The following is a 25513-nucleotide window of genomic DNA, read 5'->3' as shown; positions in this document are numbered from 1 at the left end:
GATTCATCTTGATGTGGCGATTCAGTTTGCTTTTGTTCAAATGCATCCACCGCACCTGAATGAGCCCTTCTGGGGATGCAGTCAAGCTGTGGATTACAGAATCCTATTCTCCTGAAGCACGTCCCAGACGCCGGTGTCTAGCGTCTGTCAGTGTGATGAGATAATTTGAGCTCTCTCCATGGTAGCGACATGTTTCCAGTTAAACTGCCGCAGCTGGCAGATTTTCTTTCGTTTCATTTCAGAGATTCCAAAGGGGATTAAAGGAAAGATTTTGAGACTTAAAATAAATATAATCTATGAAGTCCACTGTACTTACACATGGCTTGCAGTACCCAAACGGAATGCTTAAAATGAACTCAGGCGCTCTGCTCTCAAGTACTCCTTTCCTGTTTGTCCAGCAGCTGTTTCATCCCAGCCAGCGACTGACCACTTCACAGCCCCGCTGCTTTCTTTCTGGGTGGACATGTCAGCTGGGATCAAATCCAATTTTTGTTCAGAGCAGAATTCCTTTCAAGACACAGCTCTTTACTCCGCCCACTTACACCAGATTTCATATCCTTGAATTAAGTCCCTAATTTCAGGTCACTTTTATGTATTTTTGCTCCTGAAAGGGACAATTGTCTTAGTTCCAACAAGAAAAAACATTTGAAGGGTTGTCTTTGGGCATTTTAAGCCTTGTGAAATAATGTTCCAAAATTCCTTGATCTTAAAAGGTGTCCAAAAACCCAGAGCGGTTCAGTCACTGGTTCGAATGGACTAAATCTGCCCTCGTAATCAGCCGCCGGGTGTCAGAGCAGGTGGAAGGACAGCGCTGCTTGTTGATGTGAGAGCACAGCTTGCAGTTTGTCACGAACAATCATTCTGCGGCATCATGAATCAACAGTGAAGAGGAGGCAGGAAGCAGAGGACGCTGCAATACGTGATGAAGCTTTATTGATTCACAGTACTGATGAATGAATGAATGGCTTATGATTGGTTCTGTAAGTGAAATTTGCTCGTGTCTATCCACATGTACTTTCCCTCCCTCGAGGCAAAACCTGAAATGCATCCTCGTGGTGCCTTCGGCGTTTTACCTGCGATGCCAGCAGACAGCTACAAAGATAACCATTTCCATCGGTGTCTGCATGAATGCGTCACAGCTATAAACAACCTCCTAAGGAAATGTCATTCTTGACCCTTTAGATGAGTTCAAAAGTCCCTGAGAGCACAGCCTGCTATGAATATGACTGTAGATGAGCACCAGGTATAGTTCACACTCAGCTTTGTAGATAAATAAAAGTAGAACTGGCCATGGAAAACAATGTCCCAGTGGGCACAAATACAGCAATGTGGAGAATGAGAGCTCATTTAAGATAGATGCAGGATTTGGTTTAACATACATAACAGACCATGATAATATGTCAAGCACAAAACAGCAGAGAAGCTTCTCGGCAAGCATTCAGTTTAAGCCAGGCCAATTTTTCAACATTTCCTAAAGCAATGTTTTTGTTGAACATTTTTGATACCATTGTTTGTGGCGTTAATATCACAGAGGCAAAGCAAAGGGAGACACAATCTCCAAAGGGACGTATCTTTTACACAAAGTGTCCCAGAAACTGTCCAATAGAAAACCACCTTAGTGTGTTCAACCAGACAAGAAACCTATCAGACACAGCTGGGAGGGGGAACAACACCCGCTCTGTGTCGCACAGAAAACAGAGACGCATATTTTTGGGGGGTTTAGCTAAAAAGTTATAAAACAAAAATGAACACAGAATATTCTGAAGAGCTCATCTTAGGTAAAATGCAAGGCCGCTGTTTACTGGGTAGAAGCAGGTATTGTCGGGTTTATTTTTTCTCCCAGAAAAACATGTTTTCGTTGGGGAGCTGAAAATGTCAGCTTGTGGTCTCTGACTAGTTGCCTACAAAAACACAGCTCTGGTAGTAAAACTGCAAGTTGGCATTTGTCTTAGCAAGTTTAATCTCTTTGTCACTTTCTGATTCTTTCTTTAAACCCCCTTCTCTATCGCCAAGTCTTCTAGAAACTCTCTGTCAGAGTTTGAGTCAATGTAGAGATCCAGATTCATCCTTGTCCCCCTGGTTCCATAAGCAACAATTCCACAGCGTCCTTGTAAAGCGCACACTATAGCTCTATAAGCCAAACGCAAACAGATGCAATGAAAAGGCTTTTTATACGCTCTAAAACCACAGCACGCTCACCGACCACAATACCGTGGGGGTTTTTTTGTCCAGTTTTCCCATCCGAGAGACTGGAAGACAAAACCGTACAGTGACTTTTATTTTAATAAATAAAATAAATCAATTAATTAGCATTCACGTCATGGGAGCGTCAACATTATTATTTTTTCTCCCTTGTTAATTGTGTCCTAAAAACCAGAACTTAACCATGGGCACTTCACTGAGTGTGCTGTGTAATGTCTATGAATAAATAAAGTTACAGCATAAATAGTACAATGTATGTAAAGACTGAACAGAAACCTTATATTTCACTTTGAAAACTGTAAAACAAAGAATTTGAAGACAAATACCGTAAAATGTCAATTTGCTGGCTAATTTTAGAACGTTTGGGTGGGGGGGGGGCACAGAATACTGGTGATAAAGTGCTCTGTTCCAAGAAAATCATTGGGCCTCTGCTTTCCAACTTTAGCTGTAATGTAAAACTTTATAGCACAACTAAAGTTTCACACACACAAAGAAATCTTAAAACCACTGCAATATCCAATTAACTGAGAAGAAAAGCACCCAGAATGCATTGCACAGCACTATTAACCTGAAACACAGTGAGGTCGATATAATGCCATACGACATTGTTAAAGAGCACCAACACGGAAAAGATTTACACACACGACTGGTTCTACAAGGAAAAACCTTGGCTGAAATAATGCCTCCAGAGGACGCTTTGGCACTTTGGCTACATTAATGGTGTATTAATTAAATCAATCTTTGCGACAGAAAGACTTTCCTTTTCTCAGATTCCGTATCTTATACTGTAGACTTCAGGAGACTTCCCAACGGGATCGGCTTCCCCACCGTCTTTCTGATAGAGTAGTTATGGGAACATAATGTATATTTGGATGAGCTAACTTAAGTTACTATTTGTCCACGTTCACAAAAATAAGTATACGTTTGAAACAAAGTCCATTATAGTCTTAACTCAAGTTAAAAATATATATATTGAGCCGCCCTGCACCTTTTCCACTCTGCAATGGTCGCTGCTGTGATATGATGCACTTTAAGATATTTCATCAACACCTGACTTGGAGAAAGAAACCGGCACCATTCTGTGAGTTTTCTGTTATTGTGGTCCCGGGGCCTCGACCCAACCCTGAGTAGTCTCTGGGCCCCACTGGAAGGCCTTCATATTTGGCCGTGGGAGGGGGCTACACAAAGTTATTGGTGATTTGTCGCTGGTGCTCAAACAGGTCTTCAACCTCTGCACTGTATGCATCACCTGGAAGAGAAAACGCAAGAACAGGAACTATTAGTGATGGCCCAGAGGAGGAAAAAAAGAAAGAGAGAGGAGGCTTTCAGTCCTCACCCGCATGGCATCCATACATGAACGCTCTGTGGCCATCGTATTTGCACCGACATCTCATGACGTTGTTCATAAAGTCAGACTCTGCCATGTCCATCGAGGGATTTACCTCCACCTGTAATAAGAAACGATCACTGAAGCACTGACTTGGCACTAAAAAGCATGATGAATTCCAGCTGTGCACTTCATCATCGCAAGAAACATTTATGAGGAAGGCGCTACAGTTTATCACGCTGTTGTTTTTGCTTTCGGCTGCTCTAATGCTGTATCTGTATTTCCAACAAGGGCAGCTCTTCTCTAGAGACCCTGACGAAACCATTTCAATAAAGAGCAGCTGCATGTAAAATAGTTTGAGGGTTTGTCATTAAACAGCATGCATGGTCAGTATTGTTTTCATGGTCAGTCCCATTCCCATCTATAAAAGTCTGGATGACTTTTCCATACTGTATTTGAAGGAGTTATTACATTACACAATCCATGAACCTGATGCTCATTTGGTCCTGCAAAGCCGCATGCATGCAGCATGATCATTTGACAAATGTTCTCCATATCGTCATGCAGACAATCTTGGAGGAAAGCCTATCGTAAAAAAAAAAATGCTTATAACTTCTATGAAAACAAGGCATTTTGAGGCTGATCTGGGGTCAGGGTCAAAATGCCGTAAGGGTTTGCATAAGACTTGAATTAGCCTGAAATTGTAGTTGGTTGCGACGGGTTGTTGTGTAGAGGCACGTTTCAGTGTCTGAGATCAGTCTGCTTCTGAGTGCTGCCACGCTCTAGTCTGTACTAAGAGCGTGTCATTTGGAGAGCAGCTCCAGAACTGCTGATATAACCAGTCTCTTAATCTGGCCTGGTGATAATACTGAGGAGCATTTTACAGTAATAGCTGCTCTGTAACTGCTGCACCCACTTTAAGTACACGTTACAAACAGCTACAGGCAGAAAGAAGGCAAACTAGACACACACACACGCAAAAAGAACCTAGTGAACGTGCAACACCTCGTCTCTCTTAATTTTTCTGGGTAAATTACAGTCTTGAACAGGAGTGCATGAGGCTTTAGCACATTGCTGGTTCAGTGGCAGAAATGTGTTGCTCGGTGAGAAAGTGGCAATAAAAATAAAAACAGGGCAGGAAGCATTCGTTGGTGGCAAATTAGCCCCTCCTAATGGAAGGGGGGACTAGCTGCTGTTTGACTGAAGGGAGGCCATCGTGTAATTAGTAGGGGTGTAACGGCACGCTAAAATGTCAAAAAAGGCAGAAAAAATTACTTAAATGTTTTTATTTGTTTTAAATGCAAACAATAGAATTTGTATTTAAAAGCGACCCATTTGGGTGATATTTCAATTAAATTAGACTGACTTTAGTTCCGCACGGGGCGCTTAGATCGCGCTAGTAATACATTTAATGAGAAAAAAATGCATACAACCGAAAAACCGAAACGGTACGCAAGTGGACCGAACCGAGCACGCAGAACCGAAACGGTTCAATACATTACCGTTTCACCCCTAGTAATTAGCATGTTTCATTAGCAGTGGTGGTTCAAAGCCAGGCCTGCTGAACATGAAGGCCAGGGTCAGAAGAGTCAAGCATCATCTGCACTTTGTAGAATGAGAATTAGGGAACACAGCAGAGGAACCAAATGTGTATTTTCCCAATTCTGTAGCTTTATTGAAGAACCAGTCTACTATCTAGATTGTGTTGTTTATATTATCCTCTTTTTCTTCTCCTTTAAATCTCTCTATGTCCCCATAAAGGGCCGGTCTCCTCAGATGACCCTGGCCCAGACATGGGCAAACTACGGCCCGGGGGCCATATACGGCCCGTTAGGCTTTATAATACGGCCCGCTGAACTTGTCCAAATAATATCATTAAATAAAAATTTATTATAAACCTCATTCATTTGACCTTTTTCCCTGTAATGCTGCCTGGAAAAGGTCAAATCCTTTCATGTAATGACTTTTACATGTCATTTATATTTGTTCACACAAACACTCCAGCCCGGCCCGGCCCCTCTGTCAAATTTTAGAACCCATTGTGGCCCGCGAGTCAAAAAGTTTGACCACCCCTGCCCTGGCCTCTTCATATTTCCATTTCTGTCCCCTGTCATTCAGTCTTGTTTTCTGCCTTACCACTGCACGATGAGAGCGTACGACGATAATAAAAAGCATCACGGCGTGCCTAAGATGTGTCCAGCTGGCGCGTATATGTTTTGTTACACCATCTTTCAGATATAAATTAAATAAATTCTTCTTCTGCAGAGAGCAGAGAAGTGTAATTACAAAGATTGAGTGACCTCTGATGCTGGGTAACAGCAGACACTGAGTTTCACTGCAGCCAATCTTCCAAAGCTGGCAGCAGCAGATCTGAGAACTGCTGCACGCCACGGCGGGATCAGTAGTCAGAACAGCAAATAGAATATAATGGGATATGGAGTCCTTGATGTGTTTTAGTGTAGCAGCTACCCACAATGACTCGAATGACTGACCTGGGTCAAAGTAATAAGAAACAGCGTAATGGTTAAGGTGCTGAAAGTGATGAGGTAGGTCGGGTTTTACTGAAATAGACAGAAACCCCACTGAATAATGAGGAAGACCACCTTGACAGCTTCCCGGGTAAAAAAATAAAAAAAAGAAGACCTGTTCCTCTAAACATAACATTGGATGGTGTTTGATTTATATGACATAAAAAAGGTACTTTGAAAAATATTCAAACTACAGAACAAAACTCAGGATCAGGATGAATGAATCCACAAAAGGAGAGAGGAGGAACTTTAAATGGCTTCTGACCTGGAAGATGTAATCTCCTGGACGCACATCCGTCACGTCGATCCACTGACAATCGATATCATGCCGGTATGTGTCCCAACAGCCCACCGAGATTCCCTGATCACCCATGTTATAACAGGAGAACCGCTTCTGCACACCTAGAACGCAGACACGGACACCATTAGCAATCACATCACAGCTTGTTAAAGAGCCCTGAGCTTCCTGGATTGTGTTAGACTACATATAAATACTGCTTTATCATTTTTCTTGTTCATCCATGGATAAAGCGGTTAAGAAAATGGATGGATGGATGGGAAAAAAGTAAATGGAGAGAGAACAATCCACAGCAGTGACAACCAAACCTCTAAATAGATGTAGTTGAATCATAGGTACGAATGTCATGTCAGCGGGGAATGGGAAAGCGTCTCACTGGGACACGTGAATGGTGAACGTTACCATCAGGGCAGTACGTGTCCTCCAGACAGAAACTGGCCTTGTGTCCCTCCGCGATCCTTGTCCCATTCAGAGTCAACAGGTCGTAATGTGTGAACACTTCGATGCTGTGATAGTGCCTGGGACAACAGAAGGGAAAGTCCAGGTCAGACTGTGCATGTGTGTGTGTGTGTGTGTGTGTGTGTGTGTGTGTGTGCATTAATGCTTAAGTGAACAGTGGCTCCCTATGGTTTGGAGCCCAATGACCTCACTGCTTGAACACGAGTGTGGGTGTCACCTTAACACCTCGCACAGAAGCTTGTTTTAGTGCCAGCTGTTTACCCACTGAGTGAAAGGAGGGCTTTGAAACACACACACACACACACACACACACACACACACGCACTCACACACACACACACCCACGGCTCTGGTGTGTCGCTGTGACAAACTGCTGGCTGCACACCTGATCTGGTGAAACTGTAATTGGTTCAACCGCCATTTTCTCAAACACGCGCTGCTGGGCGATTAATAAATGCGAGGCGACGCCGTTTCAGCTTCAGCTTCAAACAGCTTCTTCTCTCACGACGAGCGACCTGAACTAACTTAGTGAGCGAGGACTGAGAGGAAGAGTAATAGAATCGATAATAGACATCATCGAGTCTATTAAGTACAGACTCGATGATGATGATAGTTCATTTATTCTTAACTAAGGGATAGGATGCTGCCCAGGCCCAGTGACACACAAAGTCTCGTGTGTGTAAGGGTTATTTTGCATGCGCAGCGGTCACACGTATATTAAAAAAAATGTTTTCTTTCCTGGTAGCAATTGTACGCAATTAAATTAAATATAACCCAAATTGCTCAGCGTGCACGTACGAGCGATTTCGTAAGAGGAGCAGGTGTTTGTCAGAATATTTTTTTGACAGCCTCTAAAGGCGTTCCTGTGTTCAGGACACTCCGACCACACTGAGGATGACCAACGAGGTCAACCGCGAATGCTGAGTATTTCATCAGTTCTTTCCATTGCATCGACCTGTGGACTAACGCAACGCAACACCCCCTTGAGCCCCCTCTACCTGTGACACTGGTGCCATGTCCAGCTCTCTTTGGACGCTTTGGGTCTGAAATCAGAGCGACCGAGGTTCATGATGCGGGAGGAGAAGCGCAGCAGGCGGCGGTGTCCGTAAGGCCAGTTCATCCTGGCGGCGGACGAGGACAGGCAGTTCTCCTCGTTGGCACAGGTCAGCAGGTGGAGGGGCCGGTCTTCGAGGTAGGCCGTCTGCTGGACGAGCTGAGCGTCCACGGCGAGGTCAGGCGCCGCTACAGCAGGTTAGAAGTGAGAGGTCAGATTTAGAAGCAGAGGAGAAACGTGGAGCCACTGGAGGATAGCTGAACTCACTCTCCGAGCAGCTGACCCCCGCTGCCTTGCTCCCGCCTCCTCGGGGACAGTGGACATAGTTGTTGCGACGGCACTGTTGGACTGACAGCTCCGTGCCCACACAATGAGCTCCACTGAGAACCACATCAGATGCATTTGGATGACCAGACCAGTACCATGTCTCCTGTCAGAGGGGGGGGGTTAAAGGTATCAGGTGAACGATGAAGGAGCAGCGTGGCTCATGTCCACCCTTTTGAATGCACTGGACTATGGATTGGCCTCAATCTGTTGTTGAATCTTGTCAAGTCTGGGACAAATGATAGCACAGAAATCTGTTTGACATCTTTAAACTTAAACTAATTAGTTTTAGAGGGGCGACACGTCGTTTATTCAGTCGGGGCCTCACGTCCATAATTTTAGACGCTAACGTGGAGAAACGTCGGTAGGCGTGTCATCGGTATTGGTTTCAAGATGGTGCGTTTTGTCATTTTTACAATTACGAAACTTAAGGGGCGGCACCACAGTCGGAAATCAAAATGACATGCTTGCTGCCACCTCGTCAGACGTGGATGCTGAGGCTGTCAGGGGGATCGTTACCTGGTGAGCGCTGGCTGCGAAGCCCAAGCCGAGCTGTCTGCATACCACCATGGCCTCATTGATGCCCCAGTTCTCACTGCAGACGGCGCCCCAGCGCTTACGACCCCCGACCTCCATCAACACCTCCACGCGGCCTTCTGAGTGGGCCCTGCCACCAGCAAGCCGAACCTATAAATCCAGTAGGTTAAAGGGATGGACTGAGTGATGTACATCTATGTGTCAGGCTGACACAGCAGCTGCCTCTCTACGTTCAAACTTTATTTTACTATATCTTCTGTTTGTTTGTTTGTTTGTCAGAAGGATTTAAAATCATATCTTGTAAAATATGCATTCAATTCACTCACCAAAAATCACAGTCATAAAGGCGTCCGATATAATCTATCGTGCATAATGTCTTCTGGATCTGATCCAGAATGAGGTCAGGAAAAATAATATTACATTTTAACATTGAAAACTCAATTTACTGATTCATAAATCTGTTAAAAACACACAAACTCTGATTCACTTTCACTTTTTATGTTTGGTGTATACAGATACCAAGAACAATTTAGAACCTTTTGGTGATGATCCAGATCACCATGTGTAAATCTAACTATGAGGGGGATGAGCTGCTTGGCGGAGGTCTGCGCTCTCTGAGTGGTATTCTATTTGGACTATATTGTTAGTAGTTCATGCTGAACCATCTTCCTTTGCTTTGCTGTGTCATGTTCAATTCCCCCCTTTGTGGATCAACAAAGGTGCAACTTATCTTGAAAAGCGCATGTTGTGATTGTGCATCTTACGTACCGTGTTTTCTGTGCCAGTCACTGGAACATTACACCGAACTGAGGCATCCTGGCTGTGCTTGAATGTCCACGGTTGGACTTCCTGGAAATAGCAGTCGAGGATGGAGCGCTCTGACCCCATACACTGGACACTGTTCATGTGGATCGGGCCAGTGCCTGAAAAGGGAGGACATGATAGAGTGCAATGTTTGTGTACCGCCCGGGACCCACCTAATGTCGTTACAATGAGATTAGCAGACCTCATCACAGAAAAGGGCCACACACACACCTACAAGGTTTTCTATGTCCTTTTTAATGTGCCTTTTTTTCCTGCTTTATCTTCAAATGAAATTTGAAATGTTGTCGTGACATAATGCTCCAGCAAGCCATGCAGAAGAACCAGCAACATCTACTTTGGGGATCTGTCACACTTCATTACCACCATTCTGCTGCTTCAGGCACAACAGAAAGGAACGATGCATAGTCGACCATTCTGGGCATTTGAACACGTAGTTGTTTGTGTTTGTTGACGAAAACCAGAGCATCTCAGCACAGCATAGAAAGATGGAGGAAAAGGTTAAAGAATGCATGAAAGTAAAAGCTGCTACTAGAACAATTGCAAGCAGGGAAAAAATGGCAGCTTCGGTTTCTTAGTGAAATAAAAGGTCAAAACTGTAAATTTGGAAACGAATGGCATTGGGATAAATGTAACTAAAGCAACACATACTGGGAGGCAATACAGCAACGGTAATCCTAGCTGGGGACAAATCTGCTCCGTTACTCGCATTAAAAGGACTACAAACATCACCAAAACCAAATAAGGTCAAACTTCAATCCTAAAAACGCAAGCCAAGCTGAAAGCGCTGCATTTTTTTTCCAACGCGTCCCTGACTTTACAATGTCAGTGAGATCCCAGATCTGGTGTTTTGTGAGGACCGGTTGTTCAGCCTTGGCTGGGGTGTATATACACTACAGAGTGCCAGTCGCGCTTTCTTTACTTGGACCTTGGCATCGGCTTGCATGGACCTCAACTTGAAACCTTAATGAGCGATGGCATATACAGCAACGAGAGAGCCGTTGAGGCGTAATACAAATGTGGAAGCTTATATTAAGCATGTTTCAGGCGATGGAAACATGCAACATCAGTCACATTCTTGTTGAGAATAGCACAAATAGTTGGTTAGTGGTTGCCGTTCTTTTCCCCCCTCTGAAATTACTCTCCGTTTTAGGCACACTAACGTAGCAAGTGTGTGTCTTTCTTTCCACAGAGCGTCTTGTTCTATGCCTGTCATTGAACCGATCCGTTTCTGAAGCCAAGTGCTAAAATCATATTTGCAAATGGTTATGTTTGGTTGTGGGCATCGAGACGGTAGAATCCAAAGAGTTTGGAAGTCTTTTTTTTCCCTTTGTCAACAAAATTTCACAGCAGCATAAAAGGTGGCGAACAGGTTAGCACTTGGAGCTGGAAACAGACGGCTGGCAGGTTGTCTACCACCATCTCCAACCAAAAACGTAAGCCAGGACTTTATCATTTGATACTCGTCAGTATTCCTACGCTCTCCTGTGCGGTCCGGATGAATCAGACTGCAAGAGATAACATTCAAAAGAAGTTTGTTCTTACATGCTGACGTGAAGCGATTGGACCCAAATTCTATGCAATCTATAAGAATGTAAGAATGCATTTACAGTCATATCAAAATATTACTGCCTTGCGAAACACCGAAACTTCAAAAATAAATTACCCACATGTGCAAATCAAACATTTGTTTAACGCCTCACCCTTTAGCAAACCCTTACCGAGCGAGTCATCCCAAAAGGAGTCGAATTAAAACTCCCCCAGTGTTGTATGCGTCTGTTTGTGCCGTTTTATTTATTAACTAAAGATCTTAATGTGCAAACTGACAACAGCAAGGCGCGTCTAAATGATGGCGCCATGCAGGAATAGTGCAGTAAAACAACAGCACAACACACGACTGCACAGGCCACCTTTCACACGGTGCAGCCTTTGGGCCATAATTAAAGCAAATATTATACTGTACATTAGACAGAGCAGCGCTGGCTTTGGTCCAGCGAGAGCTCTCAAGCAACCTCACAGTGGAAAAAGCCCACGTCTAGCACAAATAAACGAAGCGTGCGCCGCTTCCAAACGTCCCTCCGCATGTCTACGTGTTACAGAAAGGAAGCTGTGAAAGGACTTCACAGCACGGCAATCCAGCAATGGCAGTGTGTGTGTGTGTGTGTGTGTGATAGACAGAGTTATCTGTTGTTTAGACACACATAATTACACGTTAACATAACTGTTGGCATGTAAATGGGCATTTATCTGGTGCGTAGGAACAGATTCATCTAGTTTACATGATAACTTATGGGAAATATAGTTTTGGTTTTTGAACAAATCAGTTTTCGAACAGTATTACGGAACGAATTATGTTTGACAAGCGAGGTTCCGCTGTGTTTATGCTGCCCGTTCCGCGCTGGCACAGAATATTCGGGACTTTGCGGGTCACGGGAGTTGCTGGAATCCATTTCAGCTTGCTATGGGCAAGAGGCGGGGCACACCTCGGATGCGTCGCCAGCGCATCGCGGGGCCACACAGAGGCAGGCAACCGCTCTCGCACACACTCACACACTACAGACAATTTGGAGCAACCAATCCACCGAAATTGCATGTTTTTAGAGGAAACTGGATAACCCGGAGAAAACCCACATGGACACGGGAAGAACTTACAAACGCCACACGGATGGGATCCTTTCTGGCACAGAGCAGATTTGGATCAAAAAGCAAAGCCTCTAAGAAGCAGTTTGGCTTTCCACTGGTTGAAAAGGCGCTAGCGGCACTTTCTTTTGCACTTTAACACAGCGCAAGACGCTCATCTATTGTCACGCCGCTGATGTTTTCATGTAAATGATGCTCCCATTTTGTTTCGGTTTCAAATATGATTGATGATCCTTTGGCCTTGGAAATGCCAGGAACTGCTACCATATTTGTCATCAACACCATTATTGGGAGAGGGGGGCATCAGAGAACTAGTGACAAACTTTCTTAGAACAACATGCAAGTTTGCTTTTCCACCAAAAAGACTAAAACATCACGTTGGGTCATCTCAAAGAACATGGAGCAGGAAACCTGCATTTCCTGGAATGAGACAGGAGTAAAATAAAAGCAGAGGCTAAACCTGCCATTTGGCTGACCAAAGAAAGCGGCATGTAATAATCCTAAGACCGCTTTTATGACACACACACACACACACACACACATAATGTATGTGGTAGAAAATACACATATAGATAAATGTAGCTTTGTGGTGAGATCAAGGAAAGCCTATTTTTGGTCAATGAACGCTTTTTTAGCCCCTCCTGACAGTTAAACAGTTAAACACCTCTGCCTCAGACTACTTAAACCACAATGAACCTGAAAATGGACCCACCGACCAAGCCTGGTGCAACATGCTGCCTTAAAGGGGAAACCGTTTTATTTATAAAGGAAAGGAGAAAACCTCCAGAACAACAAATTTATGGAGGTCAAAACGCAAAGTGACCAATCCACAAAAATATCCCTTTTATGATTAGCTTTACCAGCGGACTGTCATCCAATCTCGATCAGCATGATTAGAGACCTCGTACTAGCGCGAGGCATGGGGAAGCCATTCTCGAGTCCCGTAAGGGTGGGGACGCCGCTGGCACAGCTGGATGCTCACTGAGCGCGTGTTCCACAAAACTGGAAGCTCGAAATCGAAGGAAAAGACCGCAGCGCTCAGGGAGTGAATAAAAAGCTTGCTTGAAGGCGGCGGGATTTTGTGGATTTAGCTACCAAATGCCACTGTTAACCACCGTGGCTTAGAGCATCACGTTGTGTGTGTGTGTGTGTGTGTGTGTGTGTCTGTGGCTTCGATATGCACGGAGTGTGAGCAGCTGGCAGCCCCGGCACAGGGCTCGTGCATTAACAGCTGGACGTCTTGCAATCAACGCAGTCACGGCTTCACAAGGTAACATACACAGAGAGACTGACAAGCAAAAGACGAGGCATCATGCAATTGGCTGGGGCTTACTTACTGCTGTGTATAATATAGACAAAAGATACGAAGGAATCTCTGTAATACCATAATGCAGAATAAACACAGCAGCCAAATCGCAGCCTTAAAACTAGATTAGATTAAATACCCCGGACTTTCCAGACCATAACGTGAAAAGCTCTTTGTTCAGAGTGACATATATTCCCCTTTACCTTGACCCATAAAGGCTCCGTGAAGAGCATCCTTGGCAGTGCCAAAGCCCAACTCTCTGCACGCAATGCTGGCTGCAGTTCTGTCCCACATGTGGTCCACGATGGTCCCCCATTTTCCATCTCGGAGCACCTCCACGCGACCCTCCCCCAGCCTGGGGCCAGCCTTCAGACGCACAGGCTGTACAGTGCATTGAAGGGAATAGGCTTCAATGTGGGTGCATTTTCAGAAACACAATGCGGTTGTGTCGGTGCAGCTGTAATTTTGCTTTTCTTACCACAACTGGATAAGGGGCCTGGGGTCTTCCTGAGGACATCCGAGAAAACTGAGGTCCTGGCACACACTTGACCACCGCATGCCTCCCATTTCTACAAGGGGCGGGACTACGCGGGATGGACAGCTGAGCATGGCACTCCGATAAGGCGTTCTCAGTGCCAAGGCAGTGAACTTTCTCCACCCAGAATCCTTTCTTCTTTGACATGAGGCTCAATCTAGAAAGAGGAGGAAGCTTAAAGTAATTTGCTTTGACTGTTTTTTTTAAGATTAGCAGCTTTTGTTGTTGAGCTCAACACGAATCGGCCTCATTAGGATCAGGTCAGCTTGGTTTGATCAGAATGACAGCATTAGTAGACAAACAGATGACTTCCATCAAAGATTAAACATCCGAGTGATGCAAGACAATATAGAGCAACGCTCCACACACTACATGAGAAGTAAAGGAAGATTCAAACACTATGATTTGGGGATTTAATGGTGAAGATTTGTCTTTTTATTACCTTGTTGAAGGATCTGCAACCTTGGTGTCCCATATTTTCCTATAAAAATCAAAGAGATGGAGGTTAATGCTGTCTGACGTGTATATTTAGCGTGGTTGCTGACACACACACATATCGCCCCTGTGACGGGGCGCCCAGCTTCTAACGCAAAGAGGTAACGGTTGCATGATACAGAGCCGATATAGATCTGCTGTTTGTCTTAAATATAGCCCAGCCACACAGGAGGGATTTCTGCAACAGGTAGCTGCACAAACACGGTATAGCTCCACTTAAAATAGGTACAAAATTAGCCCGACAGTGCCAAATATCTCGGTGTGCAAAACAAGAGGACGACTTTGGTATTGGCTGTATTTCCAGCTGGCGCTCTCCGTGTTCTCTTTCAGTAACATCACGTCCTCTTTCTTGTTTTCGAGCTTCAGCAGCATAAGTTCTGTGTATTTCTGGATGGTGGGTTGCTTTGTATCCACTGTGTTTATGTTCAGAGTGGTCAGCGCCTGATATAGTCTGTCCCCGGGTTAGACGACGGCACAACTTACTGGTATCCTCACAAGGCCACGCGTCCCATCAGACCACATTACACTAACGTGCTTTCTACTAGCATCCTCGCTTTGAGACTAAGATGTTATTATTGCACTGAGAGACGCTTGTTCAGAACTAGAGGATGTAAGAACTGCACGGGAATTACAAACAATGTATTTTTAGCTGTGCCACAAACCTCCAAAGTCAGTCCCATCCAAATCCTACCATTCATCCTAAACGGTGTATTTCTAGGAAAACAGGTTTTACCAAGCATGATGCACAAACAGAAAGTCTGGCACTGCACTGCAATGCCCACGCGAGAAACGGCAGATCCGAACTAAGCTTTCTGCAGCGAGAGAGAGAGAGAGAGAGCAGCGCAGAGGAAAGCCTTCTGATCTCTGGCAGCCAAGCAGAGTAGGCGAGCCGCAAAAACGACGCCAGGACATCCACAAACCGCTGCAAAGTGCACGAACCATCAACGACAGTCACACTAATTACAGCAAAACACTCAGAGAGGCAGAGTCTGACTGGTGTTCGGACACCGAAGTAGCTCTGCATTGCGTTTGAAAGGGAGACTGTGCCGTTGCATCAGGCATGTCTCGTCTGAGTAGTAATACGTTTACACTGACATAACCGATGTACTCAATGTTCAGAATATGACAATATTTATTTTGTGATAGTTTGTTTGTTCAAGATAACAGATATATTCTGAACTATTGCTGCCGCAAGAAGACCTTGTTCAAATGGAAAAATTAGAAAAAAAACTTCTGGGTGCTTTGGAAACTTTCATCAGGTTCTAAAGTTTTATTATGCCAGTAATTGATTCACACTTGTCAGATACTTGCTTGCTATTGCCATCCGGATCAGTGAGAGTGTAACACTAGTTCAATGAAGCATCCAACCAGAAAAGACAAGAAAGGAAAAGATGGTGAGATAAATGACAGAGTAATCCCTGAGGAAGATCGCCTGGGAACGAGACGGGATGCAGACGATGTCACGCTGAATGTCGCCGGGAAAGCCTTAAAAATGATGCCCTCATAGGACGAGAAGTTAAGATGAAACATAATTAGACATAATAATCCATTTAAGTCCCCAAATCACTACAGTGACAGAGGAAGACAGACAGCTGCAGGCAGCGCTGCAAACTGCAGCTGTAATTGGACATATTTCACACCAGCAAGCGAAAATATGGTTCGTCCGGCTGCTGCTCTTGCTCCTTCTCTCCATCTCCTCTTTCTCTTGTTTCTCTCTTCCTCTTCCTCTCTCTCTCTCATACACACAGCTATAATTGGGGGTATTTTTTTGACTGTCAGCAGAAACCCCAGAGAGCCCTGCTTCTGACCAACCTGTAATTACAGCATCTTCAGCATCCCATCCAAGACACACAGAGCTGAGCGACACGGACGGGAGAAACAGGAGTAATGTCACCAGAGTCACATTCTTTCAACCCGTGCAATACAATCCTAAGCTTCTCTGGCAACCAGTAAAATGGGAAGCTTCTTCATGAAAACAGAAGGTCGTAATGCACCAAACACAACTGGCTCGCTGACGGAAATGAAATTACCTAATTTTCAAGCGTTTTTCTGGTAATAACAGCCAACTGAATGTCCCCATGTGGTAATATATCAAGGGTTTCAATGCGATTTTAGAAATGGAATTGTGTAAAATGACTGATAAAGACGGATAAAGGTTCTTTTCTTCATCTTTAGGAAGGCATCTTTGAACAGAATCCCCTCCGGACTTCACCTGGCCCCTCCACCTGCATCCGCCCTGCCCTCCTCTGTCATTCAGGCTTTACTATGCATGGCGTCAGAAACTCTCATCTCCAATTCTCTGCTTCAGGTGTGAAATCTGTGCTGCGATAGCAAATCAAAGACGAGGCGAGAAAAGCATCGCATCACAGGAACACCTCGCTCAAATAAATGATCCGGAGCCTAATGTCTGACGACAGCGTCCTCCAACAGAACCGGTTATAGCATTAAAGTGTTCCCAGTAAAAAAGAATATATATATATATATCGTATCATTCAAAGGCAGCGCAATAAATCGGCCGGTCTAAAGTCAATTAAAAGTTAGAGAAGTGTGTAAAACAAATAAGCTGCCCCATCATCAGTTACAGGCCGGGACCAGCGGCAGCAGATGTTGTGGTCTATTACAACTTGAGTCAGAATAACGCCGGCCAAGACAAGACAGGGAAGGAATAGCTTCACTGTGAGTCACCAGGAGAAGGGCAGCCCTTGCACTCAGGACAGAAACGGTCAGACTACAGTCCTTCCTAAAATAGCAACAGAGTACTTGTCTGCTAATGTGTGGTCCTACTGCAGTTTAAGAGCAGAGCCTGCCAAAAAAAAAAAAAAAAAAAAAACACCAAGTGGAGGGTTTTTTTTCAGAAAGAGAAGTAGAGATCTGTGTCAAAGTGTCAAATGGAGACATGTAATTATAAAGCATTTAAGTGCATGTCTCATTGGGGCAGCATTTGCATGACGGCGAGCATGTTAGTGTGCAAAGAACTGAGTATTAATCCTTCGCTCAAAAAATGAAAGCCGTCTCAAAAATGTGTGTGTTATGAGAGAGACACCACTGGCGACGCTAGCCTGGTTGAGGCTAAAGGCAACGTGAAATGGTGACCTGTGGTTTTGTGTATTTTATTCATATGTTTTTAACAGATGAATGTGAGCGAGTCAAATGGATTTAGGTACCAAAACCTGAGACTGAATGTCCGTTCTGTTTTTCAACTCCTTAAAAAAAAGGGCATTTCTGTTGTTTACCGGTACTTAAATTAAACTCTGTGAATAAAGGACACTGGCTAATCTTACCGAAAACGCCTCGAATCGTTTTACATGTTCCCTGAAGTGGGGTTTTTTTTTGGTATTGCTTCCTAGACTAAACTATTGTATTAGTGCAGGTATCACAACAGCAGCTGCGCTGCTGATGAGACGAGTCGCTTCACAAATAGCCTCATCTCATGTCCCAATGGCTGCCGTCTCACACACGGTACTTGATGGCAGCGCTAAAGCACAATCAGCAGTGATGTTTACACGTCGGCTGGGGAGTCTAAAAAGTGAACGTGGCGCTGCATGTCTGAGAGAGAAGATAGCATCAGACAGGGTGGGAGAGAGGCAATGAGGAGAGCACAGGTGATTCTCTGAGAGAGGGGTGAAGAGAAAGTGCAGCAGAGCATCATCCTGAGGCTGTGGGGGGATGGGGGGGGCTTTGCTCAAACTGTCTCCCGACTGGACGCCATTGTTGCTTTATTAGTCAGGATGCTTTTTATTCGCCGAACAGCGGGACGAATGGCATTACACGTCGCTCTTGGGAACCGCCCTCTCCCGCTTAGCTTGAACACGTTAACGCGAGTGGTGTTGCTCTTCGTGCGTACTCATATACTCACTTGTATGTTTTGACGTTGTGCTTCGTAGCCTCTGGAAAGCCGAGCATCCCGCACACAACCCGGCTGCTGTTGAGACTCCAGCCAAGGTCGCAAACCTGCCTCCATCGCCCAGCATGCTTCACTTCCACCGCGCCCTCTGTGATGAGGCTCTTCTTCTTGGTAGCCATGAAGATCGGGCGGAGGCGGACCTCTTCAATCTGCACCTTGCTGTGGCCCTGAGGGAAGACGCACATCACGTCTCCGTTTTCACGTTCGTTGTAAGAAGAGCGTGGAAGGTCCCGGGAGTCAGCTGGCGTACCTGGTGGTGGGGTCTTTGGAACCTGGGGGCTTCGTGCGGGTGTCTGTTTCCGTAATAGCCGTACCCTGGATGCCCACGGGACGCCACAAGCCCCTGCCACTGAGGCGCAGGGCTGCCATTAGGCCTGGCAATAGTAGCGTGGCCTCTGCCAGCCGTCTGGTCCGGCATGCGCTCGGTGCTGCACACCACCCCCAAGTCCTCAGAGTGTTTGCAGTCATTCACACCCCAACCGTTGTGTTTGCAGTCCTTTAAGGACCTCTCTGAGCCATCGCAGCGGACATTATCCATCCATATTGGGCCTGGTCAAAGGACAAACCATCTATTATTTCAGTCGTTCAGTTTTTATCCACTGCTCAACACGCTGATGATGCTACAGAGAAGCGTGAGCATGATCCTTAAAAACCAACACTTGGTTTTTACTGTGAAACCAATGGTCAGCCTTGCGGGATAACTTAATGATGTTGACGACAGCACGCAAGTTGTTGTTGTCGCTTTATTTACTATACTTTGGTCAAAATGGAGTTTGTTTGTGCACACAACCTCTAAAAAAAGGCTGTGAATGGGTTGCAACTTGGACAAGGGAAGTGTCAATTACATTTTGGGTTTGGATAAGGATGTGGATTCTCGGTCAGTTTTTTCCACTTGTGTCAACACTGTGAGATAGAGAGAGTTTGTTAATGATTAAACAAGAAAATATATAATAATAATAAAATACCCAGGAATGGATCACTAATAATGTTCCATAACTATGCATGGTTGGATCCAGATCATAATCTGGTCTGGATTCAAATAAGTTTTCAGATGGGGGGTATTGCTTCCATAACAGGGGTAGAAACTGCCACCATGTAATCAATGAAGCCACATTAAATTAATTGGATTTCATGTATCTATGAAAGGCAATAAGTTATATATATATATTTAAATCTGCATTCTTAAAGTTAATAAGGAGTCCGATTTACTGTTTCCACAGAATGACAAGCGCGTTTTCTGTTTTTCTGCGTCACAATCTGAAGACTTCCATAATCAATAACGCCTGATCGATAGTCGTGACTCAGCATGCGACGCGCGCTCACCGTGGCCCTCTCCGTAATTGGCGCTGTGCGCCCACGTCACGCCGGACAGGTAGCCCAGCTCACGGCAGACCACGCTGGCCAGCTTGAGGTCCACTTCGTCGTCGCAGACGGTCCCCCAGGTGTTGTTGTGCAGCACCTCCAGCCGCCCCTCGTTCGGCTCCCGCGCGTTGCTGCCCGCTAAGCGCACCTTGGCCGCCGGCGCGCCAGCCGGCCGCCGAGGTTCGGCGCGCGCCAGACAGGTGAGGGACAGAACCGCGAGGAGGAGGAGGAGGCTCGGGCTGCGGGTCATCGTGGCGGACAGCGGGGAGGTCTGCGAGGACAAGGCGCAGTTTCAGTCTGTCCTGCTTTTGTCCACTTGCTGCGCGTTAATTCTCCCGTCTTTCGTGTATCAGCAGAATTATCGATTTCTCCCTAACGAGACGCACCTGTGATAGTTTCGGATAGGCCGATTATGACCAATTCGTTGCACAAATTAACACGTGGAGGCCCGAATATTAAACGGGCCGACGGTGACATCCTCTGGGCAAAGCGGTTCAGGACACCGCGGAGAGGAACCTGCCGCCCAGCTGGTCCCACGCACACGCACGACGTGTGCACGTTTGGTTTTAGTCCCTGCGGCCTCTTGCACTGATGCAAACGCGTAAAATAAATGCTTTTCACTCGCGTCAACCTGGAGCCGAACAGGCGACACAAGCAGCAAGCAGCTACACAAGCAAAGACTCGGTGGTGGAGACAGAGCAAAACGTTAAATGTCTGCAGGCCATGAGGACAAGCTGGAGCAAAAAGGACACAATGTCTGTTTGTCTCCGGTGAGGATTAAAGCCTGGATCTGACCGGCAAAAAGAAGCGTATAGTATCAGTTATAAATACTGATTTAAACATCTAGCATTAAGTTATTACAATAAAAGTCCAGAGGAGAGAAGAGCATCTCGATCCTTAATACACCTGTTGCACTACACTCAGGCGCACCCCTGCTGTTTATGCAGAGATAAATACACAGGATAAATAGAAGGATATTCCTCACCCAGAAATACTGAAGGAGACGGTGAAAGCTTTCACTCACCTGGTAAATGTTTGCTGTGGTGGACGTCACCGGTTAGGGGAGAGTGGCCGAGTGAAGGAGTGTCTACTAAAAGCTCTCCTTACTTCATCCTCCTTTCTGCCCTCCTTCTCCATATATCCCTGCCTCCCTCCCTCTCATCCTCCCTCCTCCTCCTGCGTTCGCCTTCCTTCCTGGTGTCATTTGCTTATTGCAATGTTAACTTAAATCAAAAGCTAAAATGTGAAGCTGTTTTATTGGATTGCAACCTAATGGCAGGCAAACACTTGCTTCCATAAAATGTCAGAAGATGGTTTCAGTCGATGGAGGATTTGTTTTTTCTCTCATTCTGGGTTTGGATGAATAATTTAAATGTTAAATGAGCTCTGGGATGAAACATGGGCTTCAGAGATAAATGAATCTGGCAGCAGATGCTTGAGAACTCAGTTTCAAGACGGGATTTTTTAGCACAGATTAAATCAAATGTTAGACGCCTCCGATGCTGCATTTACACTTGTCCACGCCACCGTTCTGGTAAACGTGACCAACAGGAAAGGACTCCAGTTCCAGAATAGTTTCAAACATGGACTTGTAAGTGTCTTAAAGAAGCTCCATGTTCCACAGGGTAGATGTTTCCTTGTTGCGATGGCCACAAACCACGGCCTCCAAAATAGACCCAGGCTCACGAGTGATGAGAAGACGTTGAGCCCAGCCTGGGATTACGTTGCTGTCGTCCAACCTGTCATCATGGGGCAGAGAGCATGACGACTTGTCTAATTAGTGTAATCAGGGAGTCGTTGGCTCCGCCGGGGTCGCATTCGGGTCCCGGTCCTGATCAGGCCTCCTCCAGGAGGACTTTCTCCATGCTTGAAATGTGTTTATTTATTTGGGGTCATTTCAGGAAGATTTCTGGCCTCACTGATGTATTTGAGTTTTCAGGGAAAACCACGCTGGACACTATTGGTTGAAAAATTGCTGTCATGAGAGGGAGGGGGGGCACATCAACCGCGACTGCGGAAACACTCGCAGACCATGTTCCTGCTGGTTGTAAAGATTCATATACATTACATACTGTATTTGCACACACACACACACACACAACTTTGAGGTGTGTGTGTGTGTGAGAGAGAGAGATGGTGGTGGTCCCTCCCTAAAGGGCAAACCCGGACAGGAAGAACAGACCCCTCATTAGCGGGGCCAGATCAGAGGGATCTCCAGGGCAGACAGGAAGAGGAACGATAGATCGCTGAACAGGCTGTAACTATTAATGTGTCCTAACGTGTCATGCTCTGTTGCCTAGCAGCCAAATGAAACAGGGCCAGACAGGTGAGTGATTGTGTGGCAACATGCAACAGCCCGGTAGTCGTGTGTGTGTGTGTGTGTGTTAGTGAGAGTGTTAGGAGATTCCAGAGGGCTCATGGGGCTCAGAGTATTTAAGCGAAGCAGCGCTCCATGGCAGGGCTCTCCCCACCTCTCTAATTACGCCGACTGAGGCGGCTCTGCCCTTACCCACAATCTGTGTAGGCATGAAATAAATACATGCTCTCCAACAATAAACAAGTGCCTTCTCAAACTACTGCACCCCCCACACACACACTGCCGCCGCAGCAGCCATTCATAACGATGCTACTTTCATACTGGTCAGAGGAGCGTGTAGGCGTGTGCTGCGTGGGGTGCAGGGCTGAGGGTTAAAGGGGTCAGGGTGAGCTGCGTTCAAGTTTGACAGAGGTCAAAACTGTTTTAAACTTAGCAGCACGTATCTCAGCCTCCATACATGCACTCAAATCTGATATGAAATCTTTAGCATATACAATAACTTGAAATGTGCATGCGCCGTTTTGCAGCGTGCACGTTGACATCAATTCAAATTAATAGGAGTTCAATTCTGAGCCACATCGGCTGATGATTTCTGGTCTTAACACTTTGAAAAGTGTTTATTTTCAACCCCTACTTTAGTTTATTTAAACTTGAGAAAAATAAATATTACTTTAAACACCATGTCAAATTCAATTTTAATGCAATAAACAGTAAACTTCATGTATAAATCTATGTCTTTGCCAGACCCCTTTGAATTTGCTTTCAAACGTCTGCAGCTTGCATCGGCCTTCATCCGTTTCCATTTCCTCCAGCCGCTAATCCTCGCAGGGTCACGGGAGAGATGGAGCCCACCTCAGCTGGCACGGGTTGAGACGCACACACAGGATACAGGTTGTGTTTTATTTGACAGCCACCAGTTCAGGTATATATATCATGTTTCTGGATTGTGGGAAGACCCAAAGTACCTGGGAGAGTACGCAAACACACACAAATGGAGGTAGCTGGAGAACCTGTGTGTGGAGTAAGTGTGAGAGTATAATCTGAGACGACATTATGAAACGAAACACGCGGACAAAAACAAGAATATGGACACAGAACAAAGGCTACAGAAGGTTGAGGAATTTAAATGAGGCCTCAAATCTCAACAGGCTCTGTTCAAAAAAGCCAAATCACAAAGCCAGGCCGTTGTCAAGGCCAGTTTTATTTTGGCACAAGAGATCACTAAATCAGCCCGGCCATTTACAGACGGGGATTTCTTCAAGAAATGTATGCTTAAAGTTTGTGACGAAGTTTGCCCAGAAAAAAAGCAACTCTTTAAGCCTGAGCAGAAACACCGTTGCCGCGCGAATAGACCAGTTGTCCATCAATCTAAAGGAGCAGCTTGACTATATGCAGCCATTCTTAAATTTTTCAATGAGCATTCGATCAGTCCGACCCTCGGCTTGTAGCTACATTTTTTATTTGGCCCCCTGTCCATTTGACTTTGACACCTCTGCTTTAAACCTCTCATGTACAGCACTGCCACCTCGTGGCAAGTAAAACAACAACACCCCCCCATTGTCAGGGAAAATGCATCACTGATAATTAAAATCTCCATTGAGACCCCCCCCCCCCCCCCCCCCAAGTTTGTGTAGTCACTGATGTACAGACAGACGTGTTCCAAATACATTTATTAAATGCAAACGACTTTCTTGCAGTGCAGTGACGATAACAAAATTTGGAAGGTTATCAGGATTGCAATTCTCTGGAAACCAGGAGCAAACGCTAAAACATGCTAAATCAATGAAATCAAACTTGCATCCGTCTAACAGAGACGTCCACAAAAGGAAATCCGAACCGAGACGGCAACAGCCGACCCTTTTGTCTGCAACATTAGACGCACACGTGCAACCAGAGTCGACAGCACGGCGTTAAGCGATGAAGCAAATCTGATTAAAAAAAAGAAAGAATGAAATCAGATTAAAATCTGCCTGAGGAATGCATCAGATTCCATTTAATGAAGGCATGTGACAGTGTCCTTAAAAATCTTTCTTAATGCTAATTTCTTAAAGCCAGAACCGATGAGGAGGGACGTGTAAAACAAAAGAAAAAACTGATATAAATAGTTAAATAAATACAACTGTTATACTGCGCACGGATTACAAGTGAATGTAGTGTGGACTTAAACTGTGATTTGCAGTAAAAAAAAAGAAAAAGAAATTCACAGACACAAACAACAACAGGTCTTGTCGTCGAGTGCTGCAACTCCTTCCAGAATAAAGAGATGGAGAATTCTTTGGTTCACTGCAATACTGACATGTAACCCCCCAGTTATTAAATAAAACACTGCTTTTCAAGGTACAGACATCGAGTAGATATACAAATGGAAATGAACGTGTGTGTGTGTGTCTTGACTGGGCAAGAGTTCTTAAAAGGCACCGTCTTGTAGTATGAACTCACCATATCTGTCACAAAAAAACGAGAGGTGGGCAGGCCCGCGGCAGAATGGCCCGCTTCTTGGGATTCCAACATTCACTATGTAAATGTCCCTGGAAAACAACGTAGACACTCCCGGGGAGATGAGGATTTACAAAGCCTGTCCCGTGTGTATGGGGTGCACAGTCCGGCGCTGCAACCAGTTTTCCCCCCACAGCTCGCTAAATGCAAAAGAATATTTGCACACCGTGCAACACAAACGCATCCGTTCTCACTGGGGATGACGCGAGGCTGTGCATTAATGCAGACAGTGATGCTACCTCTCGATCTACTCTCCATCAAGTCAATTAGGTCTACTTGATGTTAATGAAGGCACAGCTCGAGGCTCTCCCTCTGGGTCGGTGTAGCTTACTGGGTGGAAGAAAAACCTTCAGGAAGGAGGCGCTGAAATGTCAAGTTTGTTATCTGGTATTTTGGGAAAGTGGACAACATGCAGACATTTCCAGGGTAATAACGAGAGAAATGGAGCACCCGACGTGAAAGCTAGGCTGCCGCGATCAAGACTCAACCAGAAGAAGATGATAAGACCCAAAGATTGCCAATAAGGAGAACTCCGAAAGTAGTCTCATTACTTCTGTACGCAACCGTTACATCCCCTCCCTCCCCCACAACACTCGACCAGGTCGGTCTGACCCCCTTGTTCTGTTGCAACCCCTTTGAGGTCACCGTGCACGATGAAGCACTGAAAACAAAGGCGTCGACACCAAACCTGCGCCAGATCTGCTGCATTGTGCGTGTGTCGTGGGTCCACACCAGATTACTCCCGTCTACGAGCCGGGACGGCGGCTCTGACCCTTTAAATGTCCCGGCCCATTCTGCTGCAGAAAATATTTATAGTAACGGAAACCGGTCCAGTAAGCGCTCGCTCCTTTGGCTCAGTCTGTGCGTCTCAGCTTCCTGCACGCCACTGGGGCAGAGTGGGCGGAGC

General features: G+C 45.5%; 1 protein-coding gene across 1 annotated transcript; it reads right to left on the bottom strand.

Moving 5' to 3' along the window:
- Positions 1-3380: 3380 nt before the first annotated feature.
- loxl4 (lysyl oxidase-like 4) lies at positions 3381-20043 on the bottom strand. The gene is made up of 14 exons (XM_068741004.1): positions 19755-20043; positions 18682-18980; positions 18384-18598; positions 14475-14513; positions 13976-14189; positions 13701-13878; positions 9498-9652; positions 8712-8879; positions 8136-8298; positions 7813-8056; positions 6758-6873; positions 6323-6459; positions 3539-3650; positions 3381-3451 (listed from the first exon to the last, which is right to left on the bottom strand). The coding sequence occupies exons 1-14, from the start codon at positions 20041-20043 to the stop codon at positions 3381-3383; spliced, it is 2400 nt and encodes a 799-aa protein (XP_068597105.1).
- Positions 20044-25513: the final 5470 nt, after the last annotated feature.

Source organism: Brachionichthys hirsutus, chromosome 7 (genome assembly GCF_040956055.1).
Source record: "Brachionichthys hirsutus isolate HB-005 chromosome 7, CSIRO-AGI_Bhir_v1, whole genome shotgun sequence".
Lineage (NCBI taxonomy): Eukaryota > Metazoa > Chordata > Actinopteri > Lophiiformes > Brachionichthyidae > Brachionichthys > Brachionichthys hirsutus.
This window is presented reverse-complemented; position numbering and strand designations above follow the sequence as displayed.

Coding starts and splice junctions, on each gene's coding strand:
- loxl4 (XM_068741004.1), bottom strand. CDS start 20,043: ATGACCCGCAGCCCGAGCCTCCTCCTCCTCCTCGCGGTTCTGTCCCTC. Junction 18,599..18,681: donor TCCAAAGACCCCACCACCAG/GTACGCCAGCTG, acceptor GTCTTCCCTCAG/GGCCACAGCAAGGTGCAGAT. Junction 14,190..14,474: donor GTTGCAGATCCTTCAACAAG/GTAATAAAAAGA, acceptor TCCTCTTTCTAG/ATTGAGCCTCATGTCAAAGA.